The sequence below is a fragment of the Scyliorhinus canicula genome, chromosome 1 (assembly GCF_902713615.1).
Source record: "Scyliorhinus canicula chromosome 1, sScyCan1.1, whole genome shotgun sequence".
Taxonomy (NCBI): domain Eukaryota; kingdom Metazoa; phylum Chordata; class Chondrichthyes; order Carcharhiniformes; family Scyliorhinidae; genus Scyliorhinus; species Scyliorhinus canicula.
Window position 1 is genome coordinate 102417927 of NC_052146.1, and position 17384 is coordinate 102435310.

Consider the following 17384-nt stretch of genomic DNA (forward strand, 5'->3'; position numbering starts at 1 on the left):
CAAATAGCAGAGGACCCAGCACTGATCCCCATGATACATCACTGGTGACTGGGCTCCAGGATGAAAATTTACCATCTACCATCACCCTCTGTCTTCTATGTGATAGCTAGTTACTGATCCAATCGGCCAAATTTCCCGCTATGCCATGCCTCCTTACTTTCTGCATGAGCCGACCATGGGACACCTTATCAAACGCCTTACTAAAATCTATGTATACGACATCAACTGCTCTATCTTCATCTTTGTACTTAGTTATCTCCTCAAAGAATACAATCAAACTTGTGAGGCAAGACTTACCCCTCACAAATCCGTGCTGACTATCCTGGATTAAGCTGTATCTTTCCAAATGATCATAAATCCTATCCCTCAGGACCCTTTCCAATAATTTACCGATGACCGAAGTGAGACTAATCGGCTATAATTCCCAGGGTTATACCTATTCCCTTTCATGAACAAGGGGACAACATTAGCCTCTCTCCAGTCTTCTGGCACTATTCCTGTAGACAGTGAGGACATAAAGATCAAAGCCAAAGGCTCTGCAATCTCATACCTCGCCTGCCAAAGAATCCTAGGATATATCCCATCAGGCCCAGGGGACTTATCTATTATCTGAAGAGAAACAAATGCAGGGCTAAGAGAAAAGGGCAGGGGTGATAGACAAGCCAAGCTGTTCATGCTTTGAGTCAGCAAAGACATGATGGGCTGAATGGTCCACTTCTGTGACCATTCTATGAAAGGGACAAATCAAGTGAGGGGACAAATGAAATGAATGGAAGTAGTCAGCAATCTGTAAAGGGTGGGAGAGAGCAGTAGGGAGTGGCAGAGGAGAGGATGAGGGAAGGGGCAACTGATGGGAGAGTGGAGTAGACAGTACAAAACAGTGGGAGCAGGAAAGAGGGGGTAGGAAGGCTTCAGATACAGAACTGAAATTACAAGAAATTGCCCACTCAATACCAGTGTGAAATATTGAAATAAAAATAAAATACAACTTGTCTCACTGAAAATCCAGATTTAACACAATAAAAATCTAGTACATTCTGGCTTTGGTCAGAAGTGAGCATCACATAACTTACAGGCCGCTCCTGAGAGTCCTGTGGATCTTCCATTGAAGTCTAGTGCCGTGGTGCTCTCCCCTTTTGCGATAAAGGACAATGATGCCTGTTCCTCTTCCAAAGGTACTATGTCTGCAAAAGTTTTCACAGCCTTATATAGCCTGGTCACAAAAGCTCATTGGTGTCAGATACTCTCCAACTGTTGATTTATTACAAAGTGACACGTGAGGCCTGATTTACAGTAAAGCTGCACGAAGCGAAAATGTTAAGTGCAGCTGGATGGTTAATCCTAGACCGATCACTTAGTGGGTTTGAAGGATAAGATGTGGGTTTAAAGGATAAGATGGTCAATAATCAAGGACACCTGTAAAATAATCTGGAAAACAACCACATGCAGCTGCCACGCTATGAGTTCACTCCATATTCTTCCCTCAGATTTGAGATACGTTCACATGTTGCCACTGAATTAAGTAAACTGATACCCAGTAAGTAAACAACAGAAAACCTTTTCGTTTGAATATGTGAGCTGCAAGTAAAGAAACTAAAAGATTTTGAGAATCTGCATCATAAGTAAATTCACTGTGCGAAGTGAGATAAAACAAGTGTCATATATAAATTCAATAATTTTAAACCTTGATGCAGATAATACCCAGCCCCAGTTTTTTTTGCTAAATTTAGAGTACCCAATTATTTTTTCCAACTAAGGGCAATTTAGCGTGGCCAATCTGCCTGTCCTGCACATCTTTGTGTTGTGGGGGTGAAACCCACTCAGACACGGGGAGTACGTGCAAACTCCATACGGACAGTGACTCAGGGCCAGGATTCGAACCCAGGTCCTCAGCGCCGTAGATCACAGCCCCAGTTTTCCCCCACACACCCAGAGCTGTTGCTCCTTAAGTTCTGGATACAAGCTGTCCAAACGAAAATAGAAGCACGACTGCAAGATTGTTGAAAATATATTTGTTGCATTCCAATAATATGCAAGAAAGGACCAACATTTATAGAAAAAAATCAGATATTTGTTGGCAGACAGAAATCAGATGAGCTCAAGGTGCTCAGTCATTCCCACTACAGACCTCTATTTCAAAATCCAAGATGCAAATAGTGCAGTTTGGGCAAGGAAAAAGGGCAGTTACTTGTATCAGAATATGGTTTTGTAAAGTGCGAGAAATATTACAAATGAGAAATATTATTTCAAATACCATTAGACATAGGAGCAGAAGTAGGCATTTGGCCCATCGAGTTTGCGCCGCTATTCAACGAGATCATGACTGATTGGATATTATAATCCTCAACTTCACTTTCCTACTTTACACCCATAACCTGATTCCCTTACTGATTAAAAGTCTGTCCATCTCAGCATTGAATGTATTTAATGACCTACGCGGTGGCACAATGGTGAGCACTCTGACTCAGCACCAGGAACCTGGGTTCAATTCTGGACTTGGCAACTGTTCGTGCGAGGCTTGCCATTCTCCACAGTGTCCGCCTGTGTTTCCTCCAGGTTATCCAGTTTCCTCCCACAGTGGGATGCTAGAGCATCGGTGAAGACCCGATGGGCCAAATGGTCTCCTTCTGCGCTGTAGGGATTTTATGGACCCAGCCTCTACAGACCTCTGCGCTGAAGATTTCTAGATTCATTACCCTCTAAGAGAAGAAATTCCTCCTCACCTGTCTTAAATGGGCAACCCCAAACTCAGATTATGCTCTCTGGTCCTAGACTCTTCCACACGGGCAAACACCCTCTCAGCATTTACCCCATCAAGCCCCCTGAGAATCCTATATGTCTCAATCAGGTCATCTCTCATACTTCTAAACTCCAATGAGTACAGACCCAAGTAGAGTAGATATATCCATGAAAAAACAAAGCCATATTTTCCCTCGCATCAGACAATATACTTCATTTCAAACACTTTAGAGATTGATAATGTTTGAAGGGAAATTTGAATTTCCACGTATTAACTTAACAAAATTAAGGCAAAAGATTTAAGACCCTGAGGGACATTGACAGGACTGATGTGGAGAGGATGTTTCCTCTTGTCGGAGAATCTAGAACTAGGGGTCATAAAAAGGGATTGCTCATTTAAGATAGAGAGGAGGTAGAGCGGCATGGTGGCACAGTGGTTAGCACTGCTGCCTCATGGTGCCGAGGACAAGTGTTCGATCCTGGCCCTGGATAACTGTCCGTCTGCAGTTTGCACGTTCTCCCTGTGTCTCACCCCCACAACCCAAAGACGTGCCTGGTAGATGAATTGGCCACACTAAATTTCCCCTTAATTGGGAAAAAACTTGGTACTCTAAAATTATTATTTTTTTTTTTAAATAGAGAAATTCTTTTCTGCAATGGTCATGAGTCGCTGGAACTCTTCCTCAAAAGGCCGTGGAAGCAGAGTCTTTCAATATGTCCAAGGCTGAGCTAGATAGATTCCTGATTAACAAGCTGGTGAAAGGTTATCAAGGCAGGAATTTGGGATTGAGTTTACAATCAGATTCGCCATGACCTTATTGAATGGTGGAGCAGACTCGAGTAAGCAACCTACTCCTGCTCCTAATTTGTACATTCAAATTATCGTATTTATGCAATATTTCATGTTTGAAAAACTTTATACTGCCCAACAGTTAAACAAAGCACACACTGAACTTAATACCAAATTTGTAAATACCTATACTTCAGACTTGGAAATTCCAACAAAATTAAACTGATACTTTTAAACCCATAGGATACAAAATTCCCCCATAGGATACAGGGTCTTGAGGGTTCACCGACTTCTCCTGGGCCCTAACCAAGGTATGCCATAGCGTTCCAATTCACTTTTGTTCTTGGTATTCCAGCTATTCTGAAGTGCGGGGTTCTTCCACTGGCATTCAGCTAAGAAACCTTCCAACTCTCCTTCAATAACTTAATAATTTAAACCCAATGCATATGGAACAATTTAAACATTTGCAGATGATATTAAACTTGGAAGCATTGTGAACTGTTAGAAGGATAACTTCCAAACAACAGACAAGTTGGTGTGGAGGGGGTGCAAATTACTGGCAGATGAAGCTCAATTGGGAGAAATGGGAAGTGAATCATTTTGGACAAAGGACACGGAGAAATAAAGACCTTAGTGTGTCTACAGTTAGATAGCTCAATCAGGGTTGTGATAGAAAGTTCACCATTTAAGCCAAGACTCCTTGGGAGGAAATAGATGAATTTCCACACCGGGCCACACAAAGCTGACTCGGTCTCAAAGTTCCAGTTTGCCACGTTATCATGTATTCACCTCAATGTCAGACATGTCCCCAAAACAAAATAAAACTGATCGAAAGTTTGTGCTGAGTTTTTTTTTTAACTAGTTAGTCACCAAAATAATTACCCAATCAGGTTCAAGATCTGTAAATTGAACAACAGATGCTGGAGCTCCTCAGAAATGACATCGGGAGAGGCACAATTCACAAAATGTGCATCATACAAATCACTTCGTCAAGATGATGGTGACAACCCAAAAATGAAGAAAAACTGCATACAATAGGAAACATTAATTTGATGCAAACAGCAACTATTATCTCAATGACCCACATTATTTAGGATTTCGAACTTTGCAGGACTCCTGGTGATGTAACCCTAACAAACCTGCGGAGTAAAAAGTAAAAATGTATTTTAAATTTTGTACATAAAGTCATTATGATCTGGAATACACTGCCTGAAAACTTGGTGGAAGCAGATTTAATAACCATCAAAAAGGAAGTTAAGTACCTAAAAATTAAAATGTTGCTCGGGCTGGGGCAGCAACAAGGGAGTTGAAGTAATAGTTTAGCTCTTTCAAAAGGTTGCCACACATTGGGACTGAATGGACTTGCGCACTTTACCAACTTATCGTTCTATTCATTAAGACTGTTTTCAATGCATTTCCATATTTAAAAGATCTATAGTTCAATGGCATTACCATCACTGAATCCCCCACTATCAATATTCTGGGGGTTATTATTAACCAGATACTGAAATGGACTAGCTATATAAATATTGTGGTACAAGTCAAAAGATGGTCAGTGCTCCTTCTGCCGACACACAAACAGAAACTCAAGCGGAAGAACCCAGCTAAGAAGATCATGCAGAACTAGTCCGAGGAAACAGAAGAGCCCCTACGTGACTGCTTAGAGACAGTGGACTGGTCCATATTTAAGAACTCAGCGACCAACTTAAATGAGTATGCCACCACCGTCATAGACTTCATTAGCAAATGTGTGGACGACTGTGTGCCAAAGAAAGCAGTATGTACGTTCCGCAACCAGAAACCATGGTTCAATTGCAAGATTGATTCCCTACTGAAGGACAGGTCTGAAGCTTTCAAGCCAGGCGACCCTGACCTATACAAGAAATCCGGGTACGACCTCGGCAAATCCATCCGAGATGCTGAGAGAGAATATCAGACCAAGGTAGAGTCACAGGCTAGTATTACAGACTCTAAGCAGTTGTGGAAAGGCCTAAACAACATAACAGGCTACAAAGCGAAGCCGAGCAGTACCTTCAGCAGCAGCGCACCCCTCCCCGATGAACTCAATACATTCAATTCAAAGTTCGAGCAGGAAACCAACGATCCGCTGTTGAGTGCCCCAGCAGCCCATAACACACCCATACCTACCATCACAGCTTCAGACGTCAGATCGGCCTTCCTGAAAGTGAACCCTCGGAAGGAGACGGGTCTGAACGGGATCCCTGTTCGTGCACTCAGAGCCTGCGCTGACCAGCTGACAGATGTGTTCGCAAACATCTTTAACCTGTCCCTACTCCGCTCCAAGGTCCCCACCTGCTTCAAGAAGACCACCATCATACCAATCCGAAAGAAGAACCAGGTATCGTGCCTGAATGACTGCCGCCCGGTGGCCCCCGACGTGAGTCGTAATGAAGTGCTTCGAGAGGTTGATCATGAAGCGCATCACCTCCAAACTCCCAGAATGCACCTTGATCCACTGCAATTCGCATACCACCGCGACCGGTCCATAACAGACGCCATCTCCCTGGTCCGACACGCATCCCTAGACGATCTTGACAAGGACTCCTACCTCAGACTCCTATTTATTGACTACAGCTCCTTTTTCAACACCATAATCCCAGCCAAACTCATATCAAAGCTCCAAAACCTAGGACTTGGCTCCTCACTCTGCAACTGGATCCTCAACTTTCTGACCCAGAGACCACAATCACCAAGAATAAAAAACACCTCCTCCACAATAGTCCTCAAAACCGGGGGCCCATAAAGCTGCGTACTTATCCCCCTACTACACTCCCTGTACACACACGATTGCATGGCAAAATTTGGTTACAACTCCATCTGCAAGTCTGCTGACGAAACGACCATAGTGGGCCAGATCTCGAATAACAACGTGTCAGAATACAGGAGGGAGATAGAGAACCTAGTGGAGTGGTGCAGCGACAACAATCTGTCCCTCAATGCCAGCAGAACTAAATATCTGGCCATTGACGTCAGGAAGCAAAGTACTGTACACACCCCTGTCAGCATCAACAGAGCCGAGGTGGAGATGGTTAGCAGTTTCAAATTCCTAGAGATACATATCTCCAAATATCTGTCCTGGTCCACCCACGTCGACGCTACCACTAAGAAAGCACAACATCGCCTATACTTCCTCAGGAAACTAAAGAAATTCGGCATTTCCACATTAACTCTTACTAAATTTTACAGGTGCACCAGAGAAAGCATCCTATCTGGCTGCATCGCAGCCTGGTATGGCAACTAGTCGGCCCAAGAACGCAAGAAACTTCAGAGACGTGAACACAGCCCAGTCCATCACACAAACCTGCTTCCCATCCATTGACTCCATCTACACCTCTCACTGCCTTGGGAAAAGCGGGCAGCATTATCAAAGAGCCTCCCACCCGGCTTACTCACTCTTCCAACTTCTTCCATCGGGCAGGAGATACAGAAGTCTGAGAACTCGCATGAACAGACACAAAAACAGCTTCTTCCCCGCTGTTACCAGACTCCTAAATGACCCTCTTATGGACTGACCTCATTAACAGTACACCCCTGTGTGCTTCACCCGATGCCAGTGTTTACGTAGTTACATTATGCACCTTGTGCTGCCCTATTATGTATTTTCTTCTATTTCCATTTATTTTCGTGTACTTAAGGATCTGTTGAGCTGCTCGCAGAAAAGTACTTTTCACTGTACCTCGGTACACATGACAATAAACAAATCCAATGTGCAGGTTTGGTAGATTTTCTTTGAAAACTACTTTATCATAGTTACCAAGCCAGAGCTCAGAGAGTGGACAGGGGCAAACCCCTAATCCAGCTCTTTGCTTGCGCCAAAAACCAATTCAAATTGAATCCAATTCATGGTCCCCACAAGGTACATACCAGATCCAGGCATTACACCTGACCTCACGACCATTTTAGCCAAAAGGCCGAGAAGCAATGCAGGTTTGATAGATTGGCCATGCTAAATTACCCCCTAATGTCCAGTGATGAGCAGGTTAGATGGGGTTATGGGGATATGGTGGGGTAGTTGGCCTAGGTCAGGTCTTCCCTCAGGGTCTCAGTGCATGACTATATACCAATGTGCTGTCACCTCTGCTGGATCAATCCTGCCGGCAACAGGGCATATCCAAGAATATTGATGGTGGTGTCTGGGACATTATCTGTAAGGTATGATTCCGTGAGTATGATATGTCAGGTTGTTGTTTTTCAACAGTTCTCCCAATTTTAGCACAAGCCCTCAGAAGTTAGTGAGGACTCTGCCAACTCGACGCAGCAGGGTTTGCAACTGACATTTACAGTGCTAAGGTCGATGATGTTTAACTCAACCAATCATTTTCAAAGATCTGACCTCACCGCATTTAATCCTTTAATTATAAACTAACAGTAACCTGAAACTGTAGTACACATTTGGTCAACTAGCATTTATCTAATCAAAAATACGGATTAGATATCCTGACGCACACACATTAAAAGTATTAGGTTTTTGCTTATTGGCAAGTGTCTAACTGCAATCACCTGGCAACTGGCAGAAAGCAGACACTCGCAACAGGACAATGTTGTTTTGTTGATTTAAAAAGCAGAATATGAACCATTTCATTGTAATAATCTACGGAAGGAGCATTGAACATGAATACTTGTGATGCTCAAATCCATCACTTGAATATTTCATGCACATCAGAAATCGTTGCTTCTCTGTACACATCTGCAAAAGGAGAGGTTGGCGCTGTTCCTTGCACTTTTCTTGAATTTGCTGTATAGCGAATATCACATGTAGTGTTTCTCAACAGGTGAAAAGCATACTGTGATTCTGGGAAGAGTTACTCGAGGAAGCTGTTGAAGAGGATCTTGCGATAATCTTCCCTGGCTGGGGGAACTCCTTTGAAATTACTGCAAACAGATTGGCTTCTCTTCTTGAATATAGTCATAATCACAGTGTCCAAGATCTATCAACATGAGCTCTTCTTCCAGGTTGAGGGATATGAAATTGTGCAGCTGTGCATCTCTGCCATGTTTCAAAATCATGCACACTGTCTATCTATCATTTGTTATGTTGTGGGTTTTGTGTTCTGCCACTGCCTTCAGTTGGTTGTAGGACTCCGTTTTTTCCTTTTGACTGGAAACATTCGTGCTTACACTCAATTAGATCTTGCAACTCTTGGTCATTTTTATCAAATTAGTCATGATGTTTCCTGGCAGAGACTTTTGCAGGTGCTTATTATGGTGAACTTTAGGATCAACCAGGCAATATAGGCACACCGTAGCTCCTGGTGGCTGAAGTTTGACAGTAAGGCACTGACTGAGACGGGCCAACCTAGCGGGATCTTTTAAGCTTCGATGTCAATTGTCTTGTGGCACCGCTTCTGTTGCCTCCATTGTTTGTGGGCCAGGGTGATAAATTGGGCACGCAGTCATTGGTCCAGTTACTGTCAATGTATCATGGTGGGTGATGTCGACATCTGTGGTCCCTTGTGTGAATGATTATCTTGAGTCAGTAATAGGGTCTGGACCAGGGGTGGGCAAACTACGGCCCGCGGGCCGCATGCGGCCCGCCAAATGTATTTCTGCGGCCCACCAAGTCATTAAAAAAAAAAAAAAAAATGTTTTAAAAAAATTTTTTTTTTTTTTAATTTTTTTTAAAGATTAATGGGGGGGGGGGGGGGCTGTTGGGTTACTTACTGGTATAGGGTGGATACGTTGACTTGAGTAGGGTGATCATTGCTCGGCACAACGTCGAGGGCCGATGGGCCTGTTCTGTGCTGTACTATTCTATGTTCTATATGAGGCGCCCAGAATCATAACCGGGTGAAGAAATTATTTTACTTAATATACTATGCGGCCCTTTGTGAATTGTGAATTTCTGAATGTGGCCCTTGCACGGAAAAGTTTGCCCACCCCTGGTCTGGACCATGTGTTTTGCCATGAGGTCTTGTGTTTGTGTTGCTGGTGAAAGAGATTATTGTTTATGATAAAGTCATGCGCTCTGGGCATTTTGTTCACGAGCACGACTCTGCAGGAGTTTGATTTCCTTAATCCTTCCTTGCCAATCACACCCTTGCAGATTTGCATCCTTCCCAACTGGGAGTGCTGCTTTGGCTGAGTGAGAGTGCATTTTGGAGTTGGGTGAAAACTGGGAGTTAGGTGGAACTGGGACACTGTGAAACTGGCAGCGGAGACTACAAGGGAGAGAAGAGAGCAGAGTCGGAGAGAGGAGTTCCAGATATTGCAGCGGAGAGGAGAACAGCTGATCGGTAATTAGACAGATTGCAACTAGGGAGGATAATGAAGTACTGTCTCTCTCTGAATTTAAGTGAGTTCCAATTGGGGGATAAAACAAAGGACATCACAGGAACGCTGTGTTTTGATTATAATAGGGAAACTGTGTTAAATTTGAAAACCCACTTTATTACAGTTTAGAAATTGATTTCAGACAGAGGTAATAAGGAAATTTTTTTTTTTAAAGTTCATAAAATATACTAGGGTTTACAAACCAAATTTAAAATTAATTAAATAAAATAGACATGGAGAATCAGGTGATGTGTTGTTTCTGCATGACGTGGGGGCTGGTGGCCCCATTGTGGTTCCCGGTAAGCACGTCTGTAGTTAAGTGTTGGTTGCTTGAGAAACTCTGGTTCAGTGTTGTTGATAAGCTGCAATCTGAGCTTCGGACACAGCGATACATCCGGGAGGGGGAAGAGGTTCCTGGATACTGTATTCCAGGCAGTCACACCCCTTAGTATAACTAACATAAATTTAGCCAATGGTCAGGAACAGGAAGGTATGACTGCGAGTGAGGCAGATAGAGGGATCGAGGAGGTAGGGTTGCAGGAGCCTCAGCCTTTTTCCTTGTCCAACAGGTTTGAGATTCTTGCTCCGTATAGAACATAGAACACTACAGCGCAGTACGGGCCCTTCGGCCCTCGATGTTGCGCCGACCTGTGAAACCATCTGAAGCCTATCTGACCTACACGATTCCATTTTCATCCATATGTCTATCCAGTGACAACTTAAATGCCCTTAAAGTTGGCGAGTCTACTACTGTTGCAGGCAGGGCGTTCCACACCCCTACTACTCTCTGAGTAAAGAAACTGCCTCTGACATCTGTCCTATATCTACCACCCCTCAACTTAAAGCTATGTCCCCTCGTGTTGGTCATCACCATCCGAGGAAAAAGACTCTCACTGTCCACCCTATCTAACCCTCTGACTATCTTATATGTCTCTATTAAGTCACATCTCAGCCGCCTCCTCTCTAACGAAAACAACCTCAATTCCCTGAGCCTTTCCTCGTAAGACCTTCCCTCCATACCAGGCAACATCCTAGAAATCTCCTCTGAACCCTTTCCAAAGCTTTCACATCCTTCCTATAATGTGGTGACCAGAACTGCACGCAGTACTCCAGGTGCTGCCGCACCAGAGTTATGTACAGCTGCAGCATGACCTTGTGGTTCCGAAACTCAATCCCCCTGCTGATAAAGGCTAGCACACCATATGCCTTCTTAACAGCCCTATTAACCTGGGTGGCAACTTTCAGGGATTTATGTACCTGGATGCCGAGATCTCTCTGTTCATCTACACTACCAAGAATCTTGCCATTAGCCCAGTACTCTGCATTCCTGTTACTCCTTCCAAAGTGAACCACCTCACACTTTTCCGCATTAAATTCCATCTGCCACCTCTCAGCCCAGCTCTGCAGCTTATCTATGTCCCTCTGTATCCTATAACATCCTTCAGCACTATCCACAACTCCACCGACCTTCGTGTCATCTGCAAATTTACTAACCCATCCTTCTACACCCTCTTCCAGGTCATTTATAAAAATGACAAACAGCAGTGGCCCCAAAACAGATCCTTGCGGTACACCACTAGTAACTGAACTCCAGGATGAACATTTTCCATCAACCACCACCCTCTGTCTTCTTTCAGCTAGCCAATTACTGATCCAAACCGCTAAATCACCTTCAATTCCATACTTCCTTATTTTCTGCAATAGCCTACCGTGGGGAACCTTATCAAACGCCTTACTGAAATCCATATACACCACATCAACAGCTTTACCCTGATGCACCTGTTTGGTCACCTTCTCAAAAAACTCAATAAGGTTTGTGAGGCATGACCTACCCTTCACAAAACCGTGTTGACTATCTCTTATAACCTTTTCCAACATTTTACCCACAACCGAAGTAAGGCTCACAGGTCTATAATTACCAGGGTTGTCTCTACTCCCCTTCTTGAACAAGGGGACAACATTTGCTATCCTCCAGTCTTCCGGCACTATTCGTGTCGACAAAGACGACATAAAGATCAAGGACAAAGGCTCTGCAATCTCCTCCCTGGCTTCCCAGAGAATCCTAGGATAAATCCCATCTGGCCCAGGGGACTTATCTATTTTGACATTTTCCAAAATTGCTAACACCTCCTCCTTTTGAACCTCAATTCCATCTAGCCTGGTCGACTGAACCGGAGTGTTCTCCTCGACAACATTGTCTTTCTCCAGTGTAAACACTGACGAAAAATATCCATTTAACGCTTCCCCTATCTCCTCTGATTCCACACACAACTTTCCACTACTATCCTGGATTGGCCCTAATCTTACTCTAGTCATTCTTTTGTTCCTGATATACCTATAGAAAGCCTTAGGGTTTTCCTTGATCCTATCCGCCAACGACTTTTCGTGTCCTCTCCTCGCTCTTCATAACTCTCCCTTTAGGTCCTTCCTGGCTAACTTGTTACTCTCAAGTGCCCTAACTGAGCCTTCATGTCTCATCCTAACATAAGCCTTCTTCTTCCTCTTGACAAGTGCTTCAACTTCCTTAGTAAACCACGGTTCCCTTGCTCAACAACTTCCTCCCTGCCTGACAGGTACATACTTATCAAGGACACGCAGTAGCTGTTCCTTGAAAAAGCTCCACATTTCGATTGTACCCATCCCCTGCAGTTTCCTTCCCCATCCTATACATCCTAAATCTTGCCGAATAGCATCATAATTGTCTTTCCCCCAGCTATAATTCTTGCCTTGCGGTATATACCTATCCCTGCCCATTGCTAAAGTAAACATAACCGAGTTGTGATCACTATCACCAAAGTGCTCACCTACATCTAAATCTAACACCTGGCCGGGTTCATTACCCAGTACCAAATCCAATGTGGCCTCGCCCCTTGTTGGCCTGTCTACATACTGTGTCAGAAAACCCTCCTGCACACACTGCACAAAAACTGACCCATCTATAGTACTCGAACTATAGTATTTCCAGTCAATATTTGGAAAGTGCCACACACCCCCCCCCCTCTTTTACCATCTTCTCTGTTCTTACAGAAACATCTAAATCCTGGAATCTTCAACAACCGTTCCTGTCCCTGCTCTACCCATGTCTCCGAAATCGCCACAACATCGAGATCCCAGGTACTAACCCATGCTGCAAGCTCACCCACCTTATTCCGGATGCTACTGGCGTTGAAGTAGACACACTTCAAACCAGCGTCCTGCTTGCCGGTGCCCTCTTTCGAACTTTTAACCCTATCCCTGACCTCACTACTGGATGGACAGGAATGAAGATTGCAGGAAGGACGAGCAAACTGATCAGAGCAGAGCACCGTGGTACAAGGAGCGATTCAGGGGCCGGGGGGGGGGGGAAAGAAATGTAGTCATAATCGGGGATAGTATAGTTACAGGCATTGACACTCTTCTCTGTGACCAGGGTCGGGAATCCAGAAGCCTGTATTGCCTACCTGTTGCTCAGGCTCAGGATATCTCATCTGGGTTGCAGGAGTGGGAAGGTAAAGATCCAGTTGTTGTGGTCCACGTTGGTACCAACGGCATCGGTATATCAAGGACAGAGGTTCTGCTAAGTGGGTATAAACAGCTAGGAGCTAAATTAAAAAGCAGAAGCAAAAAGATAATAATCTCTGGATTACTACCTAAACCACAAGCTAATTGACATAGGATCAATAAGATTAGGAGGAAATGCGTGGCTCAAAGAATGGTGTGGGAGAAATGGGTTTGAATTCATGGGACATTGGGACCAGTACTGGGGAAGAGAGGACCTGTTCCAAAGGGCTGGTTTTGATCTGTTCATTGGAATCATGCTGGGACCGGAGTCCTAGCGAATCACGTAACTAAATGGGGGGGGGGGGGGGGGGGGGGGGGGGAGAAGAGAGATTCAGTTGTAGAGGAAACTAGAAAACCCAATTTAAAAGGAGGAGGTAAGAGTGTAGGTTAGTAATAGAATAGAACAGTACAGCACAGAACAGGCCCTTCGGCCCTTGATGTTGTGCCGAGCAATGATCACCCTACTTAAACCCACGTAACCCGTATACCCGGTAACCCAACAATCCCCCCATTAACCTTACACTACGGGCAATTTAGCATGGCCAATCCACCTAACCCGCACATCTTTGGACTGTGGGAGGAAACCGGAGCACCCGGAGGAAACCCACGCACAAACGGGGAGGACGTGCAGACTCCACACAGACAGTGACCCAGCCGGGAATCGAACCTGGGACCACTGGAGCTGTGAAGCATTGATGCTAACCACCATGCTACCGTGAGGCCCCAATGTGGTAGATGGTTACCAGAATATAAAAGTGAGGGACAGAACAGGTGAATGTCTTTATGCACCAAGGAATTATAGAAGAGTAAGGAAATTTAACATTAAAACAAATTTAAAAGCTTTGTATCTAAATGCAAGAAGCATTTGTAACAAACTTAATGAGCTAACAGCACAAATAAAAACAAAAGGTTATGACTTGGTGGGGATTACTGAAACGTGGTTACAGGGAGACCAGGTCTGGGAATTGAATATCAAAGGGTACGCAGTATTTCAGATGAAAGGAAAAGGAAGTAGCGTAGCCCCGTGGTAGAAATAAGAAATAACATAAGTAGGAGTAATCTATAGGTCCCCAAACAGCAGGGGCATAGTATAAAGCAGGAAATACTGGGGGCTTGCAAGAAAGGTACAGCAATAATTATGGCTGAATTTAATATGCGGAAAGACTGGAGGAATCAAATTGGCAAGGGGAGACGGGAGGCAGAGTTGCCTTTCCATTCAACTAAAATCCATGACCTCACTTATCCACGTTAAAATCCATCTGCCACATTTTGACCCACTCTCCTAACTTATCCCACATATCCATTTGTAAGGTTCTTATTTCCTTATTGCAACTTACTATCTCACCTATTTTTGTGTCATCTGTGAATTTGGCTATAGAACCTTATAACACTGTATCCAAGTCGTGAATATAGATTGTAAATAGATGCGGCCCAAGGACCGAACCCGGTGGCATCCCACTAGTTACATCTTGCCATCCAGAACACCCTCACTTCCCTCAGTATTCTGTTGTAAATCTCATCAGGCCCAGGAGACTTATTTCCCTTAATGTTTTTTAAAACACCCAACACCTCCTCCTTTTTGATGTCAAGATGACCCAGACTCTCACTCTACCCAAGAATTATCTTTCACAAAGTCCTTTTCTTTGGTGAACACTGATGCAAAGTACTCATTTAGTACCTTGCCGATTTCCTCTGGCTCAATACATAGATTCCCCCCCCCCCCCACTGTCCTTAACTGGTCCAATCCTTTCCCTGGCCACCCTCTCGCTTTTTGCATATGAATAAAAAGCTTCGGGATTCATGTGCTTTCAATGTGATCATGGCCGATTCCATCCTGGCCTCAACTCCACTGTCCTGTCCATTCTCCATAACCCTTCAACCCATTACCAATTAAAAATCTGTCTTAACTCCGCAAACTTACTCACTGTCCCTGCGTCCACCGACCTCTGGAGTAGCAAATTTCACAGATTCACAAGCCTTTGGGAGAAGTAGTTTGTCCTCAAATCTGTAGGAGGTAATGCATTTTGGTAGGTCAAACAAAGGGGAAATATGCAGTAAATGGTAAAACCATTTATAGGAAGTCAGAGAGATCTGGGCGTACAGGTCCACAGATGTTTGAGTGGCAACACAAATGGATAAGGTAGTCAAGAAAGCATATGAAATGCTTGCCTTCATTGGACGAAGCATTGAGTCTCAAAACTGGCAAGTCATGCTACAGTTCTATAGAACCTTGGTACGGCAACATTTGGAATATTTTACACAATTCTGGTCACCACACTACTAGATATACGTGGAGGCTTTGGAGAGGGTGCAGAGGAGGTATAACAGGATGTTGCCTGGTCTGGATGGTGTTAGCTATGCGGAGAGGCTGAATGAACTCGGACTGTTTTCATTAGAACGACGGAAGTTTTTAATAAAAATAATTTTTATTGAAAAATTTTGTATTTATGTAACAACGAACCGCAATAAAATACAACAATAACAATAATGATAACAGTCATAAACATTTGCCCATCCTCCATGAACAAAACATATTAACAACTTAAATTAACACATTAAGTTAAATAACCACAGAAAAAAAATAAACAGTAGAAACAATAAAGAACACCCCCCCCCCCCCCCCCCCCCCCCCCCATCCCACCCCCCCAAAACACCGGCCTCTTTTGCCTCCTGCACTCCCGGCTCCGCCGCAACTCCATAAATTTCGAGTCCCCAACCTGGTTTGCCCCTGGTTCCAACCACCCTCAACACCGTTAGCACCACCCCCTTCCAAAATTCTTCCAGTGCCGGGCATGCCCAGAACATTATGGGCATGATTCGCTGGACTCCCTGATCACTTGGTGCACCTGTCCTCACCCCCAAAGAACCTACTCATCCGAGTCACAGACATATGGGCCCGATGCAGCACCTTAAATTGGATGAGACTAAGCCTCGCACAGGAAGAGGAAGAGTTGACTCTCTCCAAGGCATCCGCCCAAGTCCCATCCTCTATCTGCTCCCCTAGTTCCCCCTCCCATTTAGCCTTCAGCTCCACCACTGACGACGCCTCCACCTCCTGCATTACCTTATAAATGTCAGACACCTTCCCCTCTCCGATCCACACCCCCGAAAGCACTCTATCCATCGCCCCCCGCGAGGGCAGCAAAGGAAATCCCTCCACCTGTCGCCTAGCAAATGCCTTTACCTGCAAGTATCTGTACATGTTCCCTTGGGGGAGCCCAAATTTATCTTACAGTTCCCCCAGGCCCGCAAACCTCCCGCCAATAAACAGGTCCCTCAATTTACTCATGCCCACCCTATACCACCCCCTAAATCCCCCCTCAGTGTTCCCCGGGATGAACCGATGGTTTCCACCTAATGGAGCCTCCATCGAGCCTCCATTAGAACGACGAAAGTTGAGGGGCGACCTGATAGAGGTCTACAAAATTATGAGGGGCATGGATAGAGTGGATGGGCAGGCACTCTTTCCCAGCGTGGAGGAGTCAGTCACCAGGGTGCATAGGTTTATGGTCTGTGGGGCAAAGTTTAGAGATGTGCGAGGCAGGTGTTTTTTTTAAAAATACACAGAGGGTGGAGTGTGCCTGGAATGAACTGCCAGGGAAGGTTATGGAAGCAGATACATTAACGACGTTCAAAAGGCATCTTGACAAATACATGGAGAGGATGGGTGCAGAGGGATACGACACTAGGAAGTGCTGAGGGTTTTGGCAAAGGGTGGTATCATGACCGGTACAGGCTTGGAGGGCCTAAGGGCCTGTTCCTGTGCTGCATTATTCTTTGATCAATTTGTCAACTGCTGGAATTCAGGCTAGAGACTGTTCATGGTCAGTGTAGACTCATCCCTTGGTGTTATCTCAACTGCACTAATCAGTGACACATGAATCCCTCTTTGGGATGAGCTTGGATCTCAATGCACTTGGGTTACCCCACTGAGGAGTTGCTGAGGTGCCAGACAAGGTCATACAAACATACAAATTAGAAGGAGTAGGCCATTCGAGCCTATACCAAGTTCATGGCTGATCTG

General features: G+C 44.6%; 1 protein-coding gene across 5 annotated transcripts in view; it reads right to left on the bottom strand.

The window, feature by feature from the left end:
• The window catches only part of LOC119965695 (eyes absent homolog 3-like), a 124705-nt gene that overhangs the window by 72259 nt on the left and 35062 nt on the right, over window positions 1–17384 (bottom strand). For 2 of the 5 annotated variants that reach the window (XM_038796458.1, XM_038796463.1), the window contains one exon: window positions 1074–1184. The exons of the other annotated variants lie outside the window; for them this stretch is intronic. In XM_038796458.1, coding sequence (XP_038652386.1) covers window positions 1074–1106 — 33 coding nt within the window. In that variant the 5' untranslated portion in view covers window positions 1107–1184. Of the gene's footprint in view, window positions 1–1073; window positions 1185–17384 lie in introns of those variants that run through there. 5 annotated transcript variants of the gene reach the window in all.